Source organism: Sycon ciliatum, chromosome 2, assembly GCF_964019385.1.
Source record: "Sycon ciliatum chromosome 2, ocSycCili1.1, whole genome shotgun sequence".
Classification (NCBI taxonomy): Eukaryota; Metazoa; Porifera; class Calcarea; order Leucosolenida; family Sycettidae; genus Sycon; species Sycon ciliatum.
In genome coordinates this window covers 39,652,793-39,674,292 of record NC_088644.1, presented here as the reverse complement: position 1 = coordinate 39,674,292, position 21,500 = coordinate 39,652,793, and the positions used below count along the sequence as shown (strand labels likewise).

General features: G+C 46.6%; 1 protein-coding gene across 1 annotated transcript in view; it reads left to right on the top strand.

Annotated features, from left to right (window-relative positions):
* The window catches only part of LOC135810050 (intermembrane lipid transfer protein VPS13C-like), a gene marked incomplete in the record, with an annotated part of 102,930 nt that overhangs the window by 19,337 nt on the left and 62,093 nt on the right, over positions 1-21,500 (top strand). The window contains 9 exon segments of the mRNA XM_065323517.1: positions 15,784-16,019; positions 16,412-16,568; positions 16,817-16,922; positions 17,585-17,639; positions 18,110-18,170; positions 18,878-19,034; positions 19,398-19,471; positions 20,088-20,233; positions 21,320-21,390. Of these exon segments, the coding sequence (XP_065179589.1) occupies positions 15,784-16,019; positions 16,412-16,568; positions 16,817-16,922; positions 17,585-17,639; positions 18,110-18,170; positions 18,878-19,034; positions 19,398-19,471; positions 20,088-20,233; positions 21,320-21,390 (1,063 nt within the window).

Here is a 21,500-nt window from a genome sequence, read left to right as displayed (position 1 = left end):
GGATATTTGGAGGAAAGGTCGTGATTCTGTTGAGTCCAAACGATAGGAAAGTGCTTGCTGATTGCCTCCGGAGAATCACCTTCCTATGAATGAAACCTGCCACGGGAACTCCATGATTTCCTTTGTTCGTTCTCCGTGTGTTTCTGACTATAGTTCGAAGCCGTACGCGAGCAGAGTGGCAGTCGCATCCGTCTCGACGTTGACGTGGCTGCTCCCGTGGTGGTGGTGCCGCTGTCCTCCGAATCGGACCATTCGCTGGTGCTGTGGCTCGGTCGACTCACCGTTCTCAACACGTTTGTGAGACACGGCGATATAACGAACTCTGATGGCACATCACCCGTTGTCATTGATGACATGGCCATCGCATTAACCGATGTCAAAGTTGCAAGGTACAACACGTACACGTACTAAACTATAGAATAGCATGCTGGAAGTGCTTGTGTACACAATAGAGTTGGCTGTGTTTGTTGATTTATTTATTGCCCCACATATATCTCAAAGCACAGTGGGGACACTGGCCAATGAGTATCTCTTGTGAACCACCATTTGCTTTTCTGTTATGTTGTGCTTTTCAAAGTGTGTGTATGGTCTTCACTTTGTGTCTTCTCAGAGTGTTTGCAGGTTTGTGTAACTGCTGCTGTTGCTACATTGTCTTATCTCATTCACTAGTTGAGGGCATGGAAAAGGGAAGTCTGAAGAGAAAAATTGACTGTCACCACCAGGACTCGAACCAGGGACCTTCGCTTGAGGCCAGCGTTTGTCTTCTCTGTACATGTGTTTGTGCAGACGTGTGGTGAAGAACGGTGTCGTGGAATCCACCGACGGCAACCTGCACACGATTCTCCAGGAGGTGACGATGTCGGTGAATGTTCGCCGTAGTTTGTCGCCGTGGTGTCATGACATAGCTGACGTGGCCGTGGCCGGAGAATGCAAGCCTATACAGGTCAGTGTGTAGCATTCTACAAGTACTAGGCTGCTGTAATTCACAATGCATGTGTAGATGGGCTTGACGACCTGGTATGTTTGTATAAGCCTTGGTCTCGCCATGATTGTATTTTATTTGAAATACCGTAATGTCGCATATAAATAGAGGTGCTTACGGCCGTATAAGCCGGGGTTCAAACCATGCTTCTATTCAAGTTATGCTTCTATTCAAAACATGCTTCTATTCAAGTTATGCTTCTATTCAAAACATGCTTCTACGTCAAGACATCAGTGTACACTGTGCACGTGTCTTTGCAGAGAGCGGCTTCTATTCAAATTGTACTTCTGTGTCACGGCGCGCTTCGAAAAATCGGCTTCTATTCGAGTCATGCTTCTATACAGGTCATGCTTTTATACGCGACACTACGGTAGTCTTGTGTCTGTGACATGTGTGTGTGTAGCCAGTGGGCATGGCTGCTCTTTACTAGCCTTCAGGTTTTTTCTCCCTTTTTGGCGGGGTTGATGTTCTTAGTTCTTCTTCTTTTTTTCTCTGTGCTGCTGTTCCAGGCGCAAGTCTGCAAAGGCGATGTTGACTTTGTGTTTGGTTTGCTGGATGGCAATCTGAAGGAAGGCATGCCAGAGTCTGGTAGTACACAGCCAACAGCACCAGCCGGTCAGTGACACGCCACTAGTGATTGTGTGTATACACTCATGCATACAAACACATGCATGTACACACATACATGCAAACACATGCATGATTGTACACACATGCATGCAAGCATGCAGGCATGCAGGCACCACATGGAGAGATACATGCCAGTGAAAGGATTATGATTGCATGTGACTGTACAGGTTGGCTTGTAAGTGATGCCTGTACTGGTCTACGGTGTAAAAATATGTTGTAGAAAAGCTGCGCCTTGTGTGCGTTTTCGTAACGTTTCACCACTTATATGAGATAAGCTTCAGTGCGGGAAAGGCTTTATGGCGTTAATGCGGTATGTCTGCGCAAAATCAGGCGTACACAAATTCAGGAGACAAGAGGCTGTTTGTCGTAACTTCAAGATTCATTCGCTGGTCAATCACCATGGCCTATCTTGACAATCAGGCTTGCATCAGGCAAACAAATGAAACAGGTGTTTATGGAAGACAGTAGTGTGGTTTCATTTGGTGTTCTTCATCTTCGTGCAGTGTGGTTGCCGACAATATGTTTACTATTCAGCCAAATTAAATGTGTTCTTTGATCATACCATTTGTATGTGCCCTAGGTGGTAGTGTTGTGCCTTCAAAGTCCAGAGCGAGCAGTCCTGATATACCAGAAACGTATGTTCATTAACTTTATTTTCATGTTCGGTAGTGTATGTACTCGTAACTTAAGTTGTAGACATATGCCGCTGCTATTTCTGTTCATCATTGTTTTACATAAAATGTCAAGTGTCAAGTACCAGGATGTGCCACTGCTGTGTGTGTGTGTGTGTGTGTGTGTGTGTGTGTGTGTGTGCACATGTGTGTGTGTGTGTGTGTGTGTGTGTGTGTGTGTGTGTGTGTGTGGTGTGTGTGTGTGTGTGTGTGTGGTGTGTGTGTGTGTGTGTGTGTGTATTCGTGCATGCATTTGTGTGTGTGTAATCGTGCATGCATTTGTGTGTGTATTTGTGCATTTGTGCGTGCATGCGTGGGTGTGCATGTGTATGCCAAAATTCCAGTGTACATGCATTTTTGTACCTTATATCGTCAAAGTGTGGATAAGTTGCAACATTTAGTTATTTTGAGTCTGACCCAAGCTACCCTTTTCTCCTGTTGAAGTGACGAGGTCTCTTGTCTGTGTGTTTGTGTTTCCTCTCTCTTGTTGCTGTTGATAGACCGGCGGCAAATGTACCACCCAGTAAAGTGAAGTTGGAGCTTTCGTTCAAGCTGGAGGAGGTGCGCAGTCATGCAACACCATACAGTCATGCAACATTATGCAGTCGTGCAACGCCATTCATTCATACATCATACTCACTGCAGTAGCATCCACAGGCTATTTGCTGGGATGAATGTCGTGCTTTGTGTTTGTCTGTGTGATCATTATGAAATGTGAAAGCTTGAGTCCTGGTGAATGCCTTGCTTTCTTTGTGTACATTTCATCTGGTGGTGCAGGGTTGCAACTCAATCTTGAGTCACGTAACTGCTTCCACTTTGTTAGGTCTGATCAGCTGAGCTCAGAGTCATTGGCTAGAGTGATCACACTGAAATCTAGTGTATCCTGTAGTTATCATGATAGTAAGAACAGCGTACACATTACTGTAAGACATGTTAATGTAACGAGGAAGCAAATCTAACGTTTTAACCGGTGACATTTCTTCGTTATAATAAGTTCTGTTGAGGCGGCAAGGCCACATATGTGGTATGTGCGGATAAGCCTGAAGACTGCAAGATCGTTATCGTATGTTCTCGTTGACCTATGGACTTTGGACAATCGTTAAATTTGTGACTCGTTATAATAACATTTCTTACAGTACTGCTTATGCATCTGTGATTGACACGCTTCCATTCTTGTCTGTTTTGGCTAAGACATGCTTCAGGAGCTGTTATTAGTTGTAAGGTATGTCAAAAACTTAAGTTGATGTTTCTCTCGTTGGTTTGATTCGCCAGGTTTCACTCACTGTTCTGGAGACCTTGGGAGATGTTGAACGTCCCCGGCTGCGCGTGGCAGTGTCTGGTCTCTCCGCCGGTGTCATGATGCGGCAGTATGACCTGCAAGCCAATGCGGCCATGAACTACATTTCCGTGGAGGAGTGTACACAAACAGGTAAAGTGTGCTGCATGTCGCAAACTCTCAAGTCGGATGGAGTACGGGACTTAGTTAGTGTGGCGAATGAGTATCGCGTCACTACCTCGAGCTTCGGTTGGGCATTTTTCTCTCTGTTGCTATCTGTATCACGCATTCTCCTGCAGTTGAATTTTGCTTGCAACTTGATGTGTCGTGACTATTGGACTTGCATTGTCATCGTACACGTGCCTTAAGTGTGTGTGTCTGTTTCTGCTTATGCATGTCACTACTTGGGTAGGTGTAAGACATTGTATATGTGTGGATGCTAGTGTGCGTGTGTGCGTTCGTTCGTGCGTGTGTTCATGCGTGCGTGCATGCATGGGTGTATGTTTGTGCACTGAACAGGTATCGATGGCGGACCGATGTACATTTTGGACAGTGACCGATTTCAAGACTTGTTGGTCATCAATGTGACAGTTGTAAGTTGGATCTACACGTGGAAACTCCACTGATTTGTAAGAGGTTCAAGCATTTGTAGATGGAATTGTACGAAACAGCACGCTGTCCGCAGATTGAGTAGATGGAATTATAGTCAAGTGGTGTGCTTCACTGTCCGAAGAGTGCTCAATGCCCATGTAGGGCAGAGCCTTGTACACAAGAGAGAGTTTGGAAGCTTTGTTACAACTCTGAGTTTCACATACTTCCTCCGTTAACAAAAACTTCGTGATGGATTTTTGAGGGGCTTATTTGGGCACAAACTCCCGTGAAATGAGTCGCAATGACTTTCTTGGCCTTCCCTGGCATGCCATGAAAGAGGTACGATGCAAGGCAAGCGACCTTTCACAATAAGCCGAGCGGAATCGATGGTTGCGCTGTGGAAACATAGGTGATGACAGTCATCATTGGTCATGGCGAGCGAAACTGAAATACCACTTCTCCGAGGGATATATTGCGCTGCTTGGCCTCTCTACCACTTTAGCACTAAGTAAGTTGGAGAGCGATAGAGAGTGATAATATGGAGCAGCGAGCCCACACAATGAGCGAGTGAACAAGGAGCTGCTCCAATCGCACGGCTCAATGAAAATAATTCTGAACTCAACTTCTCAAGTTCTCGCTCAACCTGCGCAAAGCCCAGATTCGAATGATGATCACCATGCATTCTTTCAGGAAGTCTGCAGTCCGATGCGAGTCTCATGGCTAAAGAAAGTCGATTGAACTTGCTAGCCGCTGCCGTTCAGTGCTGACAGGGGAATCCATTAGAGAAAATGGAATCAGTTTGGCTGTGCCTTTACTCCTCGTTTCGCAGAGTTCTGGATAGCGACGATGAAACCAGGGAGTAGTAAAAATATGTTTCACAACTCCCTGGTGGAAACGAGTAATCGCCATCGCGACGGATCACGCAGCTTGAAAGCCAACTTACTTGAACGACGGCGACATCAAGGTCAGCGGAGTGTGATCAAAGAAGCCGAGGCAAGGCTGAAACGAGCGGAACAAGGACTCGAGAGAGATGACGACTCGCGTGCAGCAGATGACGACAGCGACGCAGGTCAAAAATGAGTGGAGCGAGAGCGACGCCAACTGAACTCTCTGCTCATTCCGCCAACAATGTCTCTTGTAAAGACGCTGTACATAGTCATAGCCTGAATCACCTTCGTCCAGTGATTTGCAGTCGATACAAACTGTTCTTGACCTGTTCTAAGCGTTTTCATATCCATCAAAATCCATCACGAAGTTTTTGTTAACGGAGGAAGTATTACTACGATCATCAGGCAACGTAGATGGAATTATAGAAATGTTTAACACAGGTGAACTTTTTCCACTGGGTCTCAATTAGCCTGTATTCGAAAGGGTGTTTGTAGCTTAATTATCGTGGCAAACACTTAACCGTACAGAAATTTCTGAATGAGGACTCCCAACTCAATAGCGAAAGTGCTCAAGTGCCAGGGGGGGGGGGGGGGGAGACAGAGAGAGTTGAGTACACATCAAAACAATGTACCAAGTTATGTAATGCTAGCACTAGACACAAGCGGAAAACCGTCAGAGATCAAATTCCATTACACAGTGTTTCACCGTTCAAGCAACGGATCATCAGATGGATGATCAAACAAAGTATGATACACTGGTTATATACTCAGAAGGTGTGAACTCCGTCACTATGGAGTGTGAAAATTATCATTATGTCGGGTCCCGGATGTGACATGTCCATTTTTCATGATGCTATGTACAGAGTGCCTAGGTGCTAGATGCTATGTAATACTATGTGTAATGGTACTCTAAGCAACAAATACCAGCACTGCTTTGGTCAACTGCTTTATTTTTGTATGAGAATTTGTGGATCATTTATCATTGACAATATGTTTGCTCCTCTTTCCTACCTTATGGCATACTTCTCTGACAGGCTCAGCCCGAAGGTCCAGAGTTCGCGTCCAAGTTTTCCAGCACCAAGACAAAGCTGGACATTGCCGTGTGCTCTTTGCGTGCCAATGCACACTTGCAGACGCTGCTGGGCGTGCAGCAGTTTGTCATGTCACTGCTGCCGGAGACGTAAGCTTGCAGATTTGAACTGGTGTGTGTGTATGTGCGTGTGTGTGTGTGTGTGTGTGTGTGTGTGTGTGTGTGTGTGTGTGTGTGTATGCATGCGTGCGTGTGTGCATCCATGTGTCTGTGTGTGTTGACCCTGATGAGTATGTCGCCAATGCACGTGATGATCTGTTGGGTGCTGCATGTGAAGACTGCAGATCATGTTAGGATTTTGCAATGGGAATATTAACCCTTTACTGTCCGTACATACAAGCATCGATCCAATGGGATCGATGGGGTAGGCATTTGAAATTATCGTAACTTGCTCAAATCTAGGTCTTTTGGAGAGATCGAAATATGTAGGTCGAAGAGAAAAGTCTCAACTGTCGCCTCGAACAATTCCCGAAGCGATACGAACAGCGGTTGCTGAGTTATCGCACTCGTAATTCTGGTCCCGGGAAAAGTGCGTTCAGAGCGCGACGCGCATGTCGACGGCTGGGATTTTCCCTGTTTACGTCACCTGTTGGCAAGGCTACACCGATTCAAATTCAAAAGTAGGTTCCCGGGAGTCTCTACGAAAATATTTGAGCTCGATACGAGCAACAGGGGTGACATGGTGGATTGAGATCGATCTCGAGCGTGAGCTCAGCGCTTTTGCGCGTTCCCTGGCTTGCAGCGCTGGACCAGTGCCTCCTGTGGCGCCGAGTGTGGGCTCATTGCGTTCGTCTCGTCAAGACCTTTCCAGGATGCCCAAGATCGTGGAAATCGTCAAATTCAAACCAAAGTTACGTCTCATTTTAGTTTCAGATTTTGTGGTTGCGTGGGCTTGTATACATTTTAATCGGACAGTAAAGGGTTAAACTCCACTCTAAGTACACCATGGTTGGTGACAAGCCTTGCTGTAACAAGATAATTGGAAAGAAAGCCATTAGGAAAAACATAACCCAAGGACAGAGCAGAGCGTCTTTACGTACTGTAAGTCAGCAAATATTCGGCGCATATTTATTTTCGCCTATTTTCGGCCGGGGCATTTTTCGGCCGGAAATGTGTTGCAGCTGAATTTTTGTTTTGCAAGGTTCAGTGTGACAGTGTAGACAGGCAGCAGTAGTATAGGCCGAAATGTGTTTTAGCCCTGGGAAGCCGAAATTTGAGTGTGCCGAACATTTGTAGACTTAGGCCGCAACCACACTACGTAAAAATCACAGTACAAATTATCGTGCATATCTCAATACAAGTCAGCGCGCAACCACACTACACTTTTCGGTCTGCATAGATGACGTTTTCACGCGACCAGCATGTGATCTTGTCGTACCAAAGCGTGTGCCAAGCGCTGGAAAAGACCGGGAAATTCAAAAACAAATTGTATTGACATGAAGAAGATTTCACGTTGTTGTCGTTGCAAACAATTGTGTCTGGAGTAGTTTGCTCTCTTTTTGTGTCGTGAACTTGCACTACTGCAGTAGAGATTTGTTGTGGCTATGCCTCCCTTCTCGCGTAGACAACGGATTGCTGCTCTATGGGCACTGCAAGGGATTTCAGTTATCCTAGCAAGTCAGAACGATGCTCGGGAAATGCTGATGCAGCAGATGCAGCAATTCGAGCAATTGTTTACAACTGCACAAATTCTCGTCGTCGCCTACCTTGTGCTGAATCGTACCAGAGAGCGTCCTGTTCAGTGTAGGCGTTCATTGTGGACTGCTCATCCTGAGAACGAGATTGGATTGTGTGATGGATTTTGGGAGAAAGAAGTTTTAGGAACCTGGGAGGCAACAAAGGGTACTTCGCGCAGATGGTGGAAAGCAAGCTGGAAAGCCAATTTCCGAATGGAACAGCGTACATTCTGTTTCTTGGTTCGTCGCTATGGTCATCTTCTGCAGCGCGACTCCACGCATCTGAGACGAACGATACCCGTGGCCAAGAGGCTTGCTGTAGGGCTTTATTATTTATGCCAGGGTGAATCGTTCCAGGAAGTGGCGGCTCTGTTCCATATAGGTCCCAGCACAGTGGGGAAAATTGTGCATGAAGTTGTGGATGCTTTGCACAAGCCACTGGCTGCAGATTGCATTGTGTTTCCTGTCGGCAGAGAGTTGCTGAAGACGATGCGCCAATTTGAAGAACTGAGTGGGTTGCCGCAATGTGCTGGAGCTGTGGATGGCACCTTCATGCGTCTTGTGAAGCCCGAGGAGTATGGTGATCTATACTGGTGCTACAAGGGATATCCTGCGCTGGTACTCTTCGCCTGTGTGGACAGCAAAGGTTTGTTCACGTTTGTGGACATAGGCCTACCTGGGAGTGTTGGTGATGCCGCTGCCTACAACAACAGCCAGCTGAAGCGAAACATCAGCAATGGAGTTTGGCTGAATGCACCCTCCTGGCAGTGCCAAAATGCAACTGTCCGCCCATACCTTGTGGGAGACAGTGCATTCACGCTATCCACTACTCTGATGAAAATATTCCCAGACAACGGTGCTCTACCAGGCACACAGTGCAGTTTCAACGCTGCCCAAATCCGTACGAGACGTGTTGTGGAGTGTGCGTTTGGTCGCCTCAAGAAGCGCTTCCAAGTCATCAACAACTGCCAAAGCACGGATCCAATTTTCGCCAGCAAGATTGGCCTTCTTTGCTGTGCACTGAATAACGTCATTGAGAGGAGGCAAGGGGGTCACGTTCCCAATCTGGCTAACTACGCACCGACCGAGGAAGTGGCCACTCCGTCGTCACCAGCTGCTGTTGTCCGTGACACCCTTGCAATGTACATGCATAATTTGTGACTTCATTCTGCTGTTTCCAAAGTCAGCTGCTTTTCTGGAGCTTGTGACGCTCTCAGGATGGACATTCATATTAATTTTTGCAGTTCCGCGTTGTTGTAACTTGTTTTTAAGCTCGACTGGTGTGGTGTCATCCATCGTTTCTGATCTGTTCTGATGTTAATACTCTACTAGGTCTTGATCACTGTACACATGTGTCCGGTTTTGAGTACTAGAGCACTCCACTCAAACGTTTCTTATCCGGCGCGTTGGGACCGGACACTGCCCCTATGTCAGATTTTCCCGTAGCTCAGGATAACTCATCTAGCATGTAGCATATCAGTTTTGCTGGAGTTTATTCGGCACGTTTTGTACATGCACAGGATAAAAAGATAATCCATTGCTGAAAATGTATTGATTACACAGGTTGGCAGTGACAAGAGTTCCAAGGTGAACATGTGTGCTCATGCGATTGGAAAGGCAAACACCGAAAACAAAATTATTTTGCCAGGGCAAAGAGAGACTTGGGAAAAAGACACGATTTAGTGTACTTGTACATGTATTTTAATTTTTGTAATAAGTACTGCAAACACAAGGACGGAGATATGTGTGTTATCCACAAGTGAGAACTTCACAGTCTTTGGAAATCAAACCGAACACATGTACCTGGGACTACACGCAACACCAGCAGAAATATCTAGCAAGCAGCGAAAACATAGAGTTGATTAATGACTACCATTGCTCTTATCAGGGAAATGCAGACCGCCGAATACAAAAGAAGAGAGGAAAACAATTTCACAATACGGCATGCACTGCATGTACAAAATGGACATCCCTAGCACAACACACTTCACGAAAAAGAGAAGACTGAGGGGAAAACTGATATGCATGTGCTTTTAATTCGGTCCGGCATTTCCATCAAACAGAGTCTTCAGAAAAGACATCTGGCTCTGGATCAGCGCTTGCGTGTGTGTCTGCTGCTGAGACAACGTGTTGGCCATGAACGTTTGCATACCCTGCATTTGTTCTCGCTGGATGGAGCTAATGCCGTCAATCAGCCGGTCCGCAACACGCATTTGCCCATCGTCTTCTGCAGGTTTTCTTGCTTTCTTCGTCTTCTTGGCTTTCTTTCCCTTTCCCGTACCTCCGTCACTTTCACTCTCATCACCATTGTCGGCCTCCACGTTATTGTCCACGTCGTCAAGGCAGATAGGGCCACTTGCCTTGCGCTTGCCGTGCCTGCCAGGTGTGTACGTCTCATCAGCTGCAGCTTCGGCAGGCTGACCACCAGCCAACAGCAAATCCAGGTCTTCCTCCTCGGTCAAATCATTGCGCAGTGGCGGACGGACAACTGCCCGAGCACCGTGGCGAGCGTGTGCTATGGGTGTAGAGGATGAGCCAGTAGAGGATGCAGTAGAAGATGCAGGTGAGATAGCCCTGACTCTAGAGGTTTGGTGAGACACTGGGGTGCTCGGTGCAGAAAGGGCAGGCGGAGAGGAAGATGAATGGCCAGAGGAAGACGTTGCAGATGGAGTAGGAGGTGAAGATGCAGATCGTGAAGAAGAGACAGGCACAGGGGTATGTGATGCTATGGTAGCGGTGTTCAAAGACATCAAGGGACCGTATCCAGGAACGTCACTGAAACACCTGTGCCACACTCGGAAGTTTGCCCAGTTCGAAAAAGCACCTTCCAAGTCATAGGCAGAATCGCAGCCAGGATCTATCACTGCTGCACCCGTTCCAGTTTCCACCTTGAACTTCCTGTAGTGCTCTCTGGCCTTGGCTTTCAAATTGTCAATTTTGTTGTGAATAACAGATTGTGGAAACTCCTCCACATCTGGTCCGTACAATTCTCGAGCGTACTCGTTAATGGTAGCGGTGATCTCCCTCTCCTTGACCGTTCTCTTCTTCATCTTTCCGCTCTTGTCTCTCTGATATTCTGCCCATAGCTCAATCAACTTTTTCTCCAAATCATCACTGAATACTACTCGAGGCATGATGATCGACAGAGAAATTTGCAAACAGCACAGCTACCGAACAGCCACACAACAGCTACACAACAGGAACAAGAAAACACTACGACTCGGAGGAGTTTCAGAAGAGATAACGCTCAACCCTGCATCTGATCACTGAGGAGCAAAGGAAGAGGCCGACTTCAATCACAAACAGGAGACTGATGCTCTGCACGACGACCATGTACCAGTACAAAATAAGTTGTAGCTGCGAACAGGAAATGGAGCGCCAAAACGACAAACGTGGCTTTCTACAGGGGTCCGCCGGTTGCTGAAAACCTACAAAGCGCATTTTACATTTCGCGCCCGTCGGCATGACGATTTCTACTGTAATGCCGTTTGTACGTGATTTTGTACCTAGTGTGGTTGCAGCCTTACAGTAGATAAAGACATCATGGTCAGGGATGATGACATCATGGTCAGGGATGATGACATCATGGTCAGGGATGATGACATCATGGTCAGGGATGATGACATCATGGTCAGGGATGAATTTATCCGGTATCGCATGATTCGCATCGCAGTTTGCTATGCAAAATCGATCTACTGCTACTCGAAAATCACCGCGACTAGCAGAACACTGCGATACATACAGGCTATCCATGCCTAGCTTTCGCCGTCGAGTAACAAAACTTGCTATGCAAAAAAATAGCAGTAAATTCATCCCTGATGGTTGTTTGTTGTTTTGGTACCGGGTGCTGTGGAACCTGGGCGATTTACCTGCCACAATGCATCTCTAAATGGAGATCTGGATGGTACGTCTTCTCAGCACAGTTGCACACACATCTCCGTAGCAACCGTTTCTTTACTGGTTCTTTGGTTTGGTTGCAGGCTTCCTGAGTTCACGTCAGGCACTTCCATTGCCGTCCCTGCTCCGAAGTCTGGAGAAGATACGAGTTCTGGTAAGACATGCATTGTTCGGCAGACTGAAAGGTCCTGATGATGGCTCCTGGCCGAAAATTTGGTTGAGAACTTGAGATGATTGAATTTTCAGCAAGGAGACTACTTCCTTTGGTGATGATATATGGCTTTCCGGACTAAAAAGTATTTGCTAGAACTGCATTGAGTGTGGAGATAGCTACATGTGTGTGATGAGTTAGAAATCCTTTGATGGAGTTTATGTGTGTTTATGTGCATGTGTATGTATGGGTGTATGTGTATGTGTGTGTGTGGGGGGGGGGGGGGGGCATCCATGCACTGGCTGGGGACCCATCACAAAGGCAGTTGCAGATGCTGTCTCTATAGCGTATATTGGTTATGGTTAGAGATGTAGAAATCACATGCCTCATGTAGCTCAGCTGTGCCAAAAGAGGAGAACCACTTTCCTCTCGAATTCTCTGGAGATTAGCAACAGATACCACAGATACTTGCCCAGTCATTGAGAATCGTTAACTTTCGTAATTCTTTGGGTGAGTTGTCCGAGTATAAGCCAGGTGTGAGAAACGCTTTTGTGTTATTTGTGTACGCAATTGGATATTCCCTTCATTGAATTTGTAAATTTAAGTTGAAGATTCTCTTGTTCTATCTACAGAGAAGCCAGCAGTTGAAGCTCCAGCCCAGGCTGATGTTACCGACCTCTCACTCACTGCTCACCTCGTCGCATTCTCCGTGATGGTATCCAGCGGCTCTTCCCAACTTGCCCAGCTTTCTGTGGGAGGTAGGTTGTGGGTAATCTTGAAGTTGGATTTAGTGTACCACTGCATTTTCTCTTCATGTGCTGTAAAATGAGTAATGTTTGCTACGCATTAATACATTACAGATTCACGATATATTATGGTGCAAATCAAGGTCATTTCTTGTTGTGACTTGGGTTGTGTGGGGTTTCTGAGCAGGTGGTGGCTTGTGGATTTTTTCCGGTGTTTGCTTTGGTTATCAGCCGTGCTGTGCTTGGTGAGAGATGAAATACTTCTCAGTTGTGCAACTAGGTGTGTGGTGTCTGGTGTGTTCCTACCTCAGGTGTGTCTGCACAAGTGGAAATGTCCCCAGCCCAGCTAATGGCTGAAGCCAGGTAATCCCTAGCTCTGGTGCTGTTCCCAGATATTTCTTGTCTTGATAGCTTTGGCTTTTAATCCGATGGAGCACATTCTGAGAGTTGATGTTTCTTATTCATTTGTTGCAGTGATTGTACATTGTTACTGCAGCGTCCTCTCCTCCTCTTATAATGACACACACACACACACACACACACACACACACACACACACACACACACACACACACACACACACACACACACACACACACACACACACACACACACACACACACACACACACACACACACACACACACACACACACACACACACACACACACACACACACACACACACACACACACACACACACACACACACACACACACACACACACACACACACACACACACACACACACACACACACACACACACACACACACACACACACACACACACACACACACACACACACACACACACACACACACACACACACACACACACACACACACACACACACACACACACACACACACACACACACACACATACACACACACACACACACGTACACACATTGGGTGTAAGTATGTTGGCTATAGTCATCATGTTTGCTTGCTTGTTTTGTGCACATGTATGGTTGTGCCTGTGTGCAGGCTGAAGTCGCTGGAAGTTGTCGACCTGTTTGAGAAGACGTCCTATCGAAAGGTAAGTTGTGTGCGTGCGTGCTGTCGTGTATGTGTGTGCACGTGTGCGCGCGCGCGCGCGTGTGTGTGTGTGTGTGTGTGTGTGTGTGTGTGTGTGTGTGCTGCGTTCTAACTAGTTGCAGTGGCAGAGCTATCACTGACACACCACTGCCTGACAACATGTTGCCTGATGATCAAAGGCATAATGTTCGTTGACCTTTCTTGTGAAACTTCAGCTGAATATCTCACACCCCATTTTCCGACGCATATAATGTATTCCGGGAGCATAGTGGACTTTTAAAATAGTAAAATATTATAAAATAAAATAAAAAGTAAAAGTAATACCATGTTATGAATAGCTGCGTTAGCATGAAACTTGAAGTCTGTGTGCCTGGTGTTTCCTTGATTTGGTGTGATTGGTGTGGCACGACTTGGTCTCTACAGTATTGAGCTTGTTTGCCTCTCGACTGGATATGCGTATGGAGGTGTTTGCTATGCGATGTGTAGAGTGCTATGGTGGCTGGTCTGGGATGACCCTAGCCACTCCATTTCTCCTACCAGAATGCCCCAAGTGTACACCGTTCATCATCTGTGTGTTTGTGTGTGTGCGCACATGTGTTCGTGTGTTCGTGTGCGTGTGTGCATGTGCTGTTGATTGTAGATTGTGTCAGCTCCGGAGAACGAAGACTTGCTTCACGTCAAGGTGCGCTGTGTGTACTACCGTGTGCAGAGTCTGTCTTTAGTGCTGGTGCCACCTTGTCCACGTCACCAAACATCACGCAATTACGCTGACTGCAGTATTTTGTTTACAGTGTTGATTTCACAGACCCATACATTCATTTTCGTTTAGTAGTAGATCTTCCAAAGCTAACTAGTGGATTGCTTTTGAGGAAATATGTTACATGTCTCCGGAGAAGGTGAAGTTGACATGCATGAAGCAGGGGGGTTGTTGTGCCATTCGTGGCTGCATGTGATGTACAGTTCTAGCCAGGGATATCCAACATCGTGAATATAGTAGCGTCGCGTTCGAGTGCACAGAACAGTGTGTGTAGTGCTAGGCCTGCATCGTACCCGGGGTGCTTTTCTATTCATGAAGTTGGAGTTCTCTGGCCAGTGCTGTAGCTGTGTAGATGTACCTGCCGGCTTGTGGCAATGTATGTCTGATACACAGTGGCCACATGGCCGTGCTTTGGTTTGCGTTTGGCTCATGCTCATTTTTCAGTTTATCCAGTACAAGTACCTGGAGATGGCAGACTACTCTCTCGACCCGGAGAAGCTCGACATGGAGCTGTTTGCGCGCATGGGACAAGTGGAGGTGGTCTTCTTGAACCGCTTTGTGCAGGGAATGCTGGTGAGCGCTGTTGTACTAAATGTTTTAAAAAAATGGTTTTCATCGTCCTACCGTCATGTATAGGGCCTCCACAATAGCTTTCTCTTGTCCCTCTTTCTTTCATGCAGTTATTGAAACGGTGATAGTAGTGGGTTGGAATGTGTATGTTGAAAAAGATCCTCCACCGGCAAGCGAATGCTAATCAATTGGGTTTTTGACAGCACCTGCTGAAACGCAGTGATTGTACAGCGTGTTTCATCTGCTGCGTGCTCTTTGTACGTATTCACGTCATTACTCAGGCGTTTGTATGATTGCATCGAACTATTGATGTCATTGCTCAGGTATTTGTGAAAGAGTTCCAGACATCTCAGGAGACCATCAATGCTTCCAAAGCCAGAGCCAGTGAAGCTGCAGCTGCTGGGGTAAGTTTGTTGTAAGTGCTGCTGTTGCTGTTGCTGTTGCTGCTGCTGCTGCTGCTGCTGCTGCTGCTGCTGTTGCTGCTGATGTTGCTGCTGTTGTTGCTGCTGCTGCTGCTGCTGCTGCTGCTGCTGCTGCTGCTGCTGCTGTTGCTGCTGTTGCTGCTGTTGTTGCTGCTGCTGCTGCTGCTGCTGCTGCTGCTGCTGTTGCTGCTGCTGCTGCTGCTGCTGCTGTTGCTGCTGTTGCTGCTGCTGATGTTAGTATAGCTCTAGTTAGTCTCTTCCCTTCCCTCGTGACAACCCCCCAGCTAGGAAAGAGCTTGCTGATTGCCTCCAGAGAATCACCTTCCTATAAATGAAACCTGCCACGGGAACTCCACGATAACTTTTGTTCGTTCTCCGTGTGTTTCTGACTATAGTTCGAAGCCGTACGCGAGCAGAGTGGCAGTCGCATCCGTCTCGACATTGACGTGGCGGCTCCCGTGGTGGTGGTGCCGTTGTCCTCCGAATCGGACCATTCGCTGGTGCTGTGGCTGGGTCGACTCACCGTTCTCAACACGTTTGTGAGACACGGCGATATAACGAACTCTGATGGCACATCACCCGTTGTCATTGATGACATGGCCATCGCATTAACCGATGTCAAAGTTGCAAGGTACAATACGTACACGTACTAAACTGTAGAATAGCATGCTGGAAGGGCTTGTGTACACAATAGAGTTGGCTGTGTTTGTTGATTTATTTATTGCCCCACATATATCTCAAAGCACAGTGGGAACACTGGACAATGAGTATCTCTTGTGAACCATCATTTGCTTTTCTGTTATCTTGTGCTTTTCAAAGTGTGTGTATGGTCTTCAATTTGTGTCTTCTCAGAGTGTTCAGGTTGTGTAACTGCTGCTGGTGCTACATTGTCTTATCTTATTCACTAGTTGAGGGCATGGAAAAGGAAAGTATGAAAAAAAATTGACTGTCACCACCAGGACTCGAACCAGGGACCTTCGCTTGAGGCCAGCGTGTGTCTGCTCTGTACATGTGTTTGTGCAGACGTGTGGTGAAGAACGGTGTCGTGGAATCCACCGACGGCAACCTGCACACGATTCTCCAGGAGGTGACGATGTCGGTGAATGTTCGCCGTAGTTTGTCGCCGTGGTGTCATGACATAGCTGACGTGGCCGTGGCCGGAGAATGCAAGCCTATACAGGTCAGTATATAGCATTCCACAAGTACTAGTATTAGCCTGTTGTAATTCACAATGCATGTGTAGCTGGGCTGGACTACCTGGTATGCTTGTATAGCCTTGGTCTCACCATGTATTTCGTTAAAACATAGTCTTGTGTCTGTAGCGTGTTTGTGTAGTTCTCTGCTGTGGGCATGGCTGATCGTTTGCCCTTGCGTTTTTCCATTTCTGGGCTGATGTTGTTAGTTCTCCTCTGTTCTCTATGTGCCCAGGCGCAAGTCTGCAAAGGCGATGTTGACTTTGTGTTTGGTTTGCTGGATGGCAATCTGAAGGAAGGCATGCCGGAGTCTGGTAGTACACAGCCAGCAGCACCAGCCGGTCAGTGACAGGCCACTAGTGATTGTGTGTATACACTCATGCATACAAAGTTACAAACACCTGCATGCACACGTGCATGTGTGCATTCAAACACATGGGTCTGTTGGGATTGCCCAAGTAAAATAATAAAATACAATACAATACATGCATGTACACACCTGCATGTCCACACTCATGTATACAGAGTTGCAAACACCTACATATACACATGTGGAGAGATAAGTGCCAGTACAAACATTGTGATTACACGTAACTGTACAGGTTGGCTTGTAAGTGGTGCCTGCGCTGATCTACTGTTAAGATGTGTGGTAGAAAAGCTACGGCTTGTGTGCGTTTTCGTAGTATTTCACCGCTTTTAGGAGATATGCTTCAGTGCGGGAAGGGATTTATGCTGTATGTCTGCGCAAGATCAGGCGTACACAAATCCAGGAGGCAAGAGGCTGTTTGCCGTAACTTCAAGATTCATTCACTGGTCAATCACCATGGCCTATCTTGACAATCAGGCTTGCATCAGGCAAACAAATGAAACATGTGTTTATAGAAGACAGTAGGGTGGTTGCATTGGTGTTCTTCATCTTCGTGCAGTGTGGTTGCCGACAATATGTTTACTATTCAGCCAAATTAAATGTGTTCTTTGATCATACCATTTGTATGTGCCCTAGGTGGTAGTGTTGTGCCTTCAAAGTCCAGAGCGAGCAGTCCTGATATACCAGAAACGTATGTTCATTAACTTTATTTTCATGTGTCATTGTTTTACATAAAATGTCAAGTGTCAAGTACCAGGATGTGCTACTGCTGTGTGTGTGTGTGTGTGTGTGTGTGTGTGTGTGTGTGTGTGTGTGTGTGTGTGTGTGTGTGGGTGTCGCACGTGTCTGTGTGTGTGTGTCGTGTGTGTGTGTGTCGTGTGTGTGTGTGCGTGTGTGTGCACATGTGTGTGTGTGTGTGTGTGTGTATTCGTGCATGCATTCGTGTGTGCATTCCTGCGTTCATGCGTGTGTGTGGGCATGCATGTGTATGCCAAAATTCCAGTGTACATGTACTTTGTACCTTATATCGCCAAAGTGTGGATGAGTATTTGCAACATTCAGTTATTTTGAGTCTGACCCAAGCTACCCTTTGCTCCTGTTGAAGTGATGAGGTCTCTTGTCTGTGTTTTTGTGTTTTCTCTTTCTTGTTGCTCTTGATAGACCGCAGACGAATGTACCACCCAGTAAAGTGAAGTTGGAGCTTTCGTTCAAGCTGGAGGAGGTGCGCATTCATGCAGCACCATGCAGTCATGCAACATTATGCAGTCGTGCAACGCCATTCATTCATACAACATCATACGCACTGCAGTAGCATCCACAGGCTATTTGCTGGGATGAATGTCGTGCTTTGTGTTTGTCTGTGTGATCATTATGAAATGTGAAAGCTTGAGTCCAGGGGAGTGCCTTGCTTTCTTTGTGTACACTTCATCTTGTGGTTGCAACTCAATCTTGAGTCACCTAACTGCTTCCACTTTGTTAGGTCTGATCAGCTGAGCTCAGAGTGACTGGCTAGAGTGATCACACTGAAGTCTAGTGTATCCTGTAGTTATCATGATAGTAAGAACAGCGTACACATTACTGAAAGACATGTAAATTTAATGAGGAAGCTAATCTAACGTTTTAACCGGTGACATTTCTTCGTCATAATAAGTTCTGTTGAGGCGGCAAGGCCACATATGTGGTATGTGCGGATAAGCCTGAAGACTGCAAGATCGTTATCGTATGTTCTCGTTGACCTATGGACTTTGGACAATCGTTAAATTTGTGACTCGTTATAATAACATTTCTTACAGTACTGCCTATGCATCTGTGATTGACACGCTTCCATTCTTGTCTGTTTTGCCTAAGACATGCTTCAGGAGCTGTTATTAGTTGTAATGTATGTCAAAAACTCAAGTTGATGTTTCTCTCGTTGGTTTGATTCGCCAGGTTTCACTCACTGTTCTGGAGACCTTGGGAGATGTTGAACGTCCCCGGCTGCGCGTGGCAGTGTCTGGTCTCTCTGCCGGTGTTACGATGCGGCAGTATGACCTGCAAGCCAATGCGGCCATGAACTACATTTCCGTGGAGGAGTGCACGCAAACAGGTAAAGTGTGCTGCCTGTTGCAAACTCAAGTCGGATGGAGTACCGGACTTAGTTAGTGTGGCGAATGAGCATCGCGTCACTACGTCGAGCTTCGGTTGGGCATTTTTTCTCTGTTGCTATCTGTATCACGCATTCTCCTGCAGTTGAATTTTGCTTGTAACTTGATGTGTCGTGACTATTGGACTTGCATTGTCATCGTACACGTGCCTTAAGTGTGTGTGTCTGTTTCTGCTTATGCATGTCACTACTTGGGTGGGTGTAAGACATTGTATATGTGTGGATGCTTGTGTGCGTGTGTGCGTTCGTTCGTGCGTGTGTTCATGCGTGCGTGCATGCATGGGTGTATGTTTGTGCACTGAACAGGTATCGATGGCGGACCGATGTACATTTTGGACAGTGACCGATTTCAAGACTTGTTGGTCATCAATGTGACAGTTGTAAGTTGGATCTACACGTGGAAACTCCACTGATTTGTAAGAGGTTCATGCATTTGTAGATGGAATTGTACGAAACAGCATGCTGTCCGCAGATTGAGTAGATGGAATTATAGTCAAGTGGTGTGCTTCACTGTCCGAAGAGTGCTCAATGCCCATGTAGGGCAGAGCCTTGTACACAAGAGAGAGTTTGGAAGCTTTGTTACAACTCTGAGTTTCACGTATTACTACGATCATCAGGCAACGTAGATGGAATTATAGAAATGTTTAACACAGGTGAACTTTTTCCACTGGGTCTCAATTAGCCTGTATTCGAAAGGGTGTTTGCAGCTTAATTGTCGTGGCAAACACTTAACCGTACAGAAATTTCTGAATGAGGTCTCCCAACTCAATAGCGAAAGTGCTCAAGTGCCAGGGGAGGGGGGAGAGAGAGTTGAGTACACAACAAAACAATGTACCAAGTTATGTAATGCTAGCACTGTGTGTTATGGTAGTCTGAGTACCAAACAACAGCACAGCTTTGGTCCACTGCTGTATTTTGTATGAGGATTTGCAGATCATTTATCATTGGCAATATGTTTGCTCCTCCTTCCTACCATATGTAATGCTTCTCTGACAGGCTCAGCCTGAAGGTCCAGAGTTCGCGTCCAAGTTCTCCAGCACCAAGACAAAGCTGGACATTGTCGTGTGCTCTCTGCGTGCCAACGCACACTTGCAGACGCTGCTGGGCGTGCAGCAGTTTGTCATGTCACTGCTGCCGGAAACGTAAGCTTGCAGATTTGAACTGGTGTGCGGGTGCGTGTATGTGTGTGTGTGTGTGTGTGTGTGTGTGTGTGTGTGTGTGTGTGTGTGTGTGTGTGTGTGCGTGTGTGTGTATGCGTGCGTGCGTGTGTGCATGCATGTGTCTGTGTGTGTTGACCCTGATGAGTATGTCGCTAATGCACGTGATGATCTGTTGGGTGCTGCATGTGAAGACTGCAGATCATGTTAGGATTTTGCAATGGGAATATTAAACTCCACTCTAAGTACACCATGGTTGGTGACAAGCCTTGCTGTAACAAGATAATTGGAAAGAAAGCCGTTAGGAAAAACATAACCCAAGGACAGAGCAGAGCGTCTTTACGTACTGTAAGTCAGCAAATATTCGGCGCATATATATTTTCGCCTATTTTCGGCCGGGGCATTTTTCGGCCGGAAATGTGTTGCAGCTGAATTTTTGTTTTGCAAGGTTCAGTGTGACAGTGTAGACAGGTAGCAGTAGTACAGACCAAAATGTGTTTTAGCCCTGGGAAGCCGAAATGTGTTTTAGCCCTGGGAAGCCGAAATGTGTTTTAGCCCTGGGAGGCCGAAATGTGTTTTAGCCCTGGGAAGCCGAAATGTGTTTTAGCCCTGGGAAGCCGAAATGTGTTTTGGCCCTGGGAAGCCGAAATGTGTTTTAGCCCTGGGAGGCCGAAATTTGAAGGTGCCGAAAATTTGTAGACTTACAGTAGATGATGACATCATGATCAGGGATGATGACATCATGGTCAGGGATGATGACATCATGGTCAGGGATGATGACATCATGGTCAGGGATGATGACATCATGGTCAGGGATGATGACATCATGGTCAGGGATGATGACATCATGGTCAGGGATGATGACATCATGGTCAGGTGGTTGTTTGTTGTTTTGGTAGCGGGTGCTGTGGAACCTGGGCGATTTACCTGCCACAGTGTATTTCTGAATGGAGATCTGGATGGCGCCTCTTCTCAGCCCAATTGTGGCACACCTTTCCGTTGCAAATGTTTCTTCATTGGTCCATGAGATCATTGTTGTTCGTTGTTGATTGCCTTTGGTTTTGGTTGCAGGCTTCCTGAGTCCACATCAGGCACTTCCATTGCCGTCCCTGCTCCAAAGTCTGGAGAAGATACTGGTTCCGGTAAGACATGCACTGTTCGACAGACTGAAAGGTCCTGATGATGGCTTCTGGCCGAAAATTTGGTGGACATTATTGAATTTGCAGCAAGGAGACTACCTCCTTTGGTGATG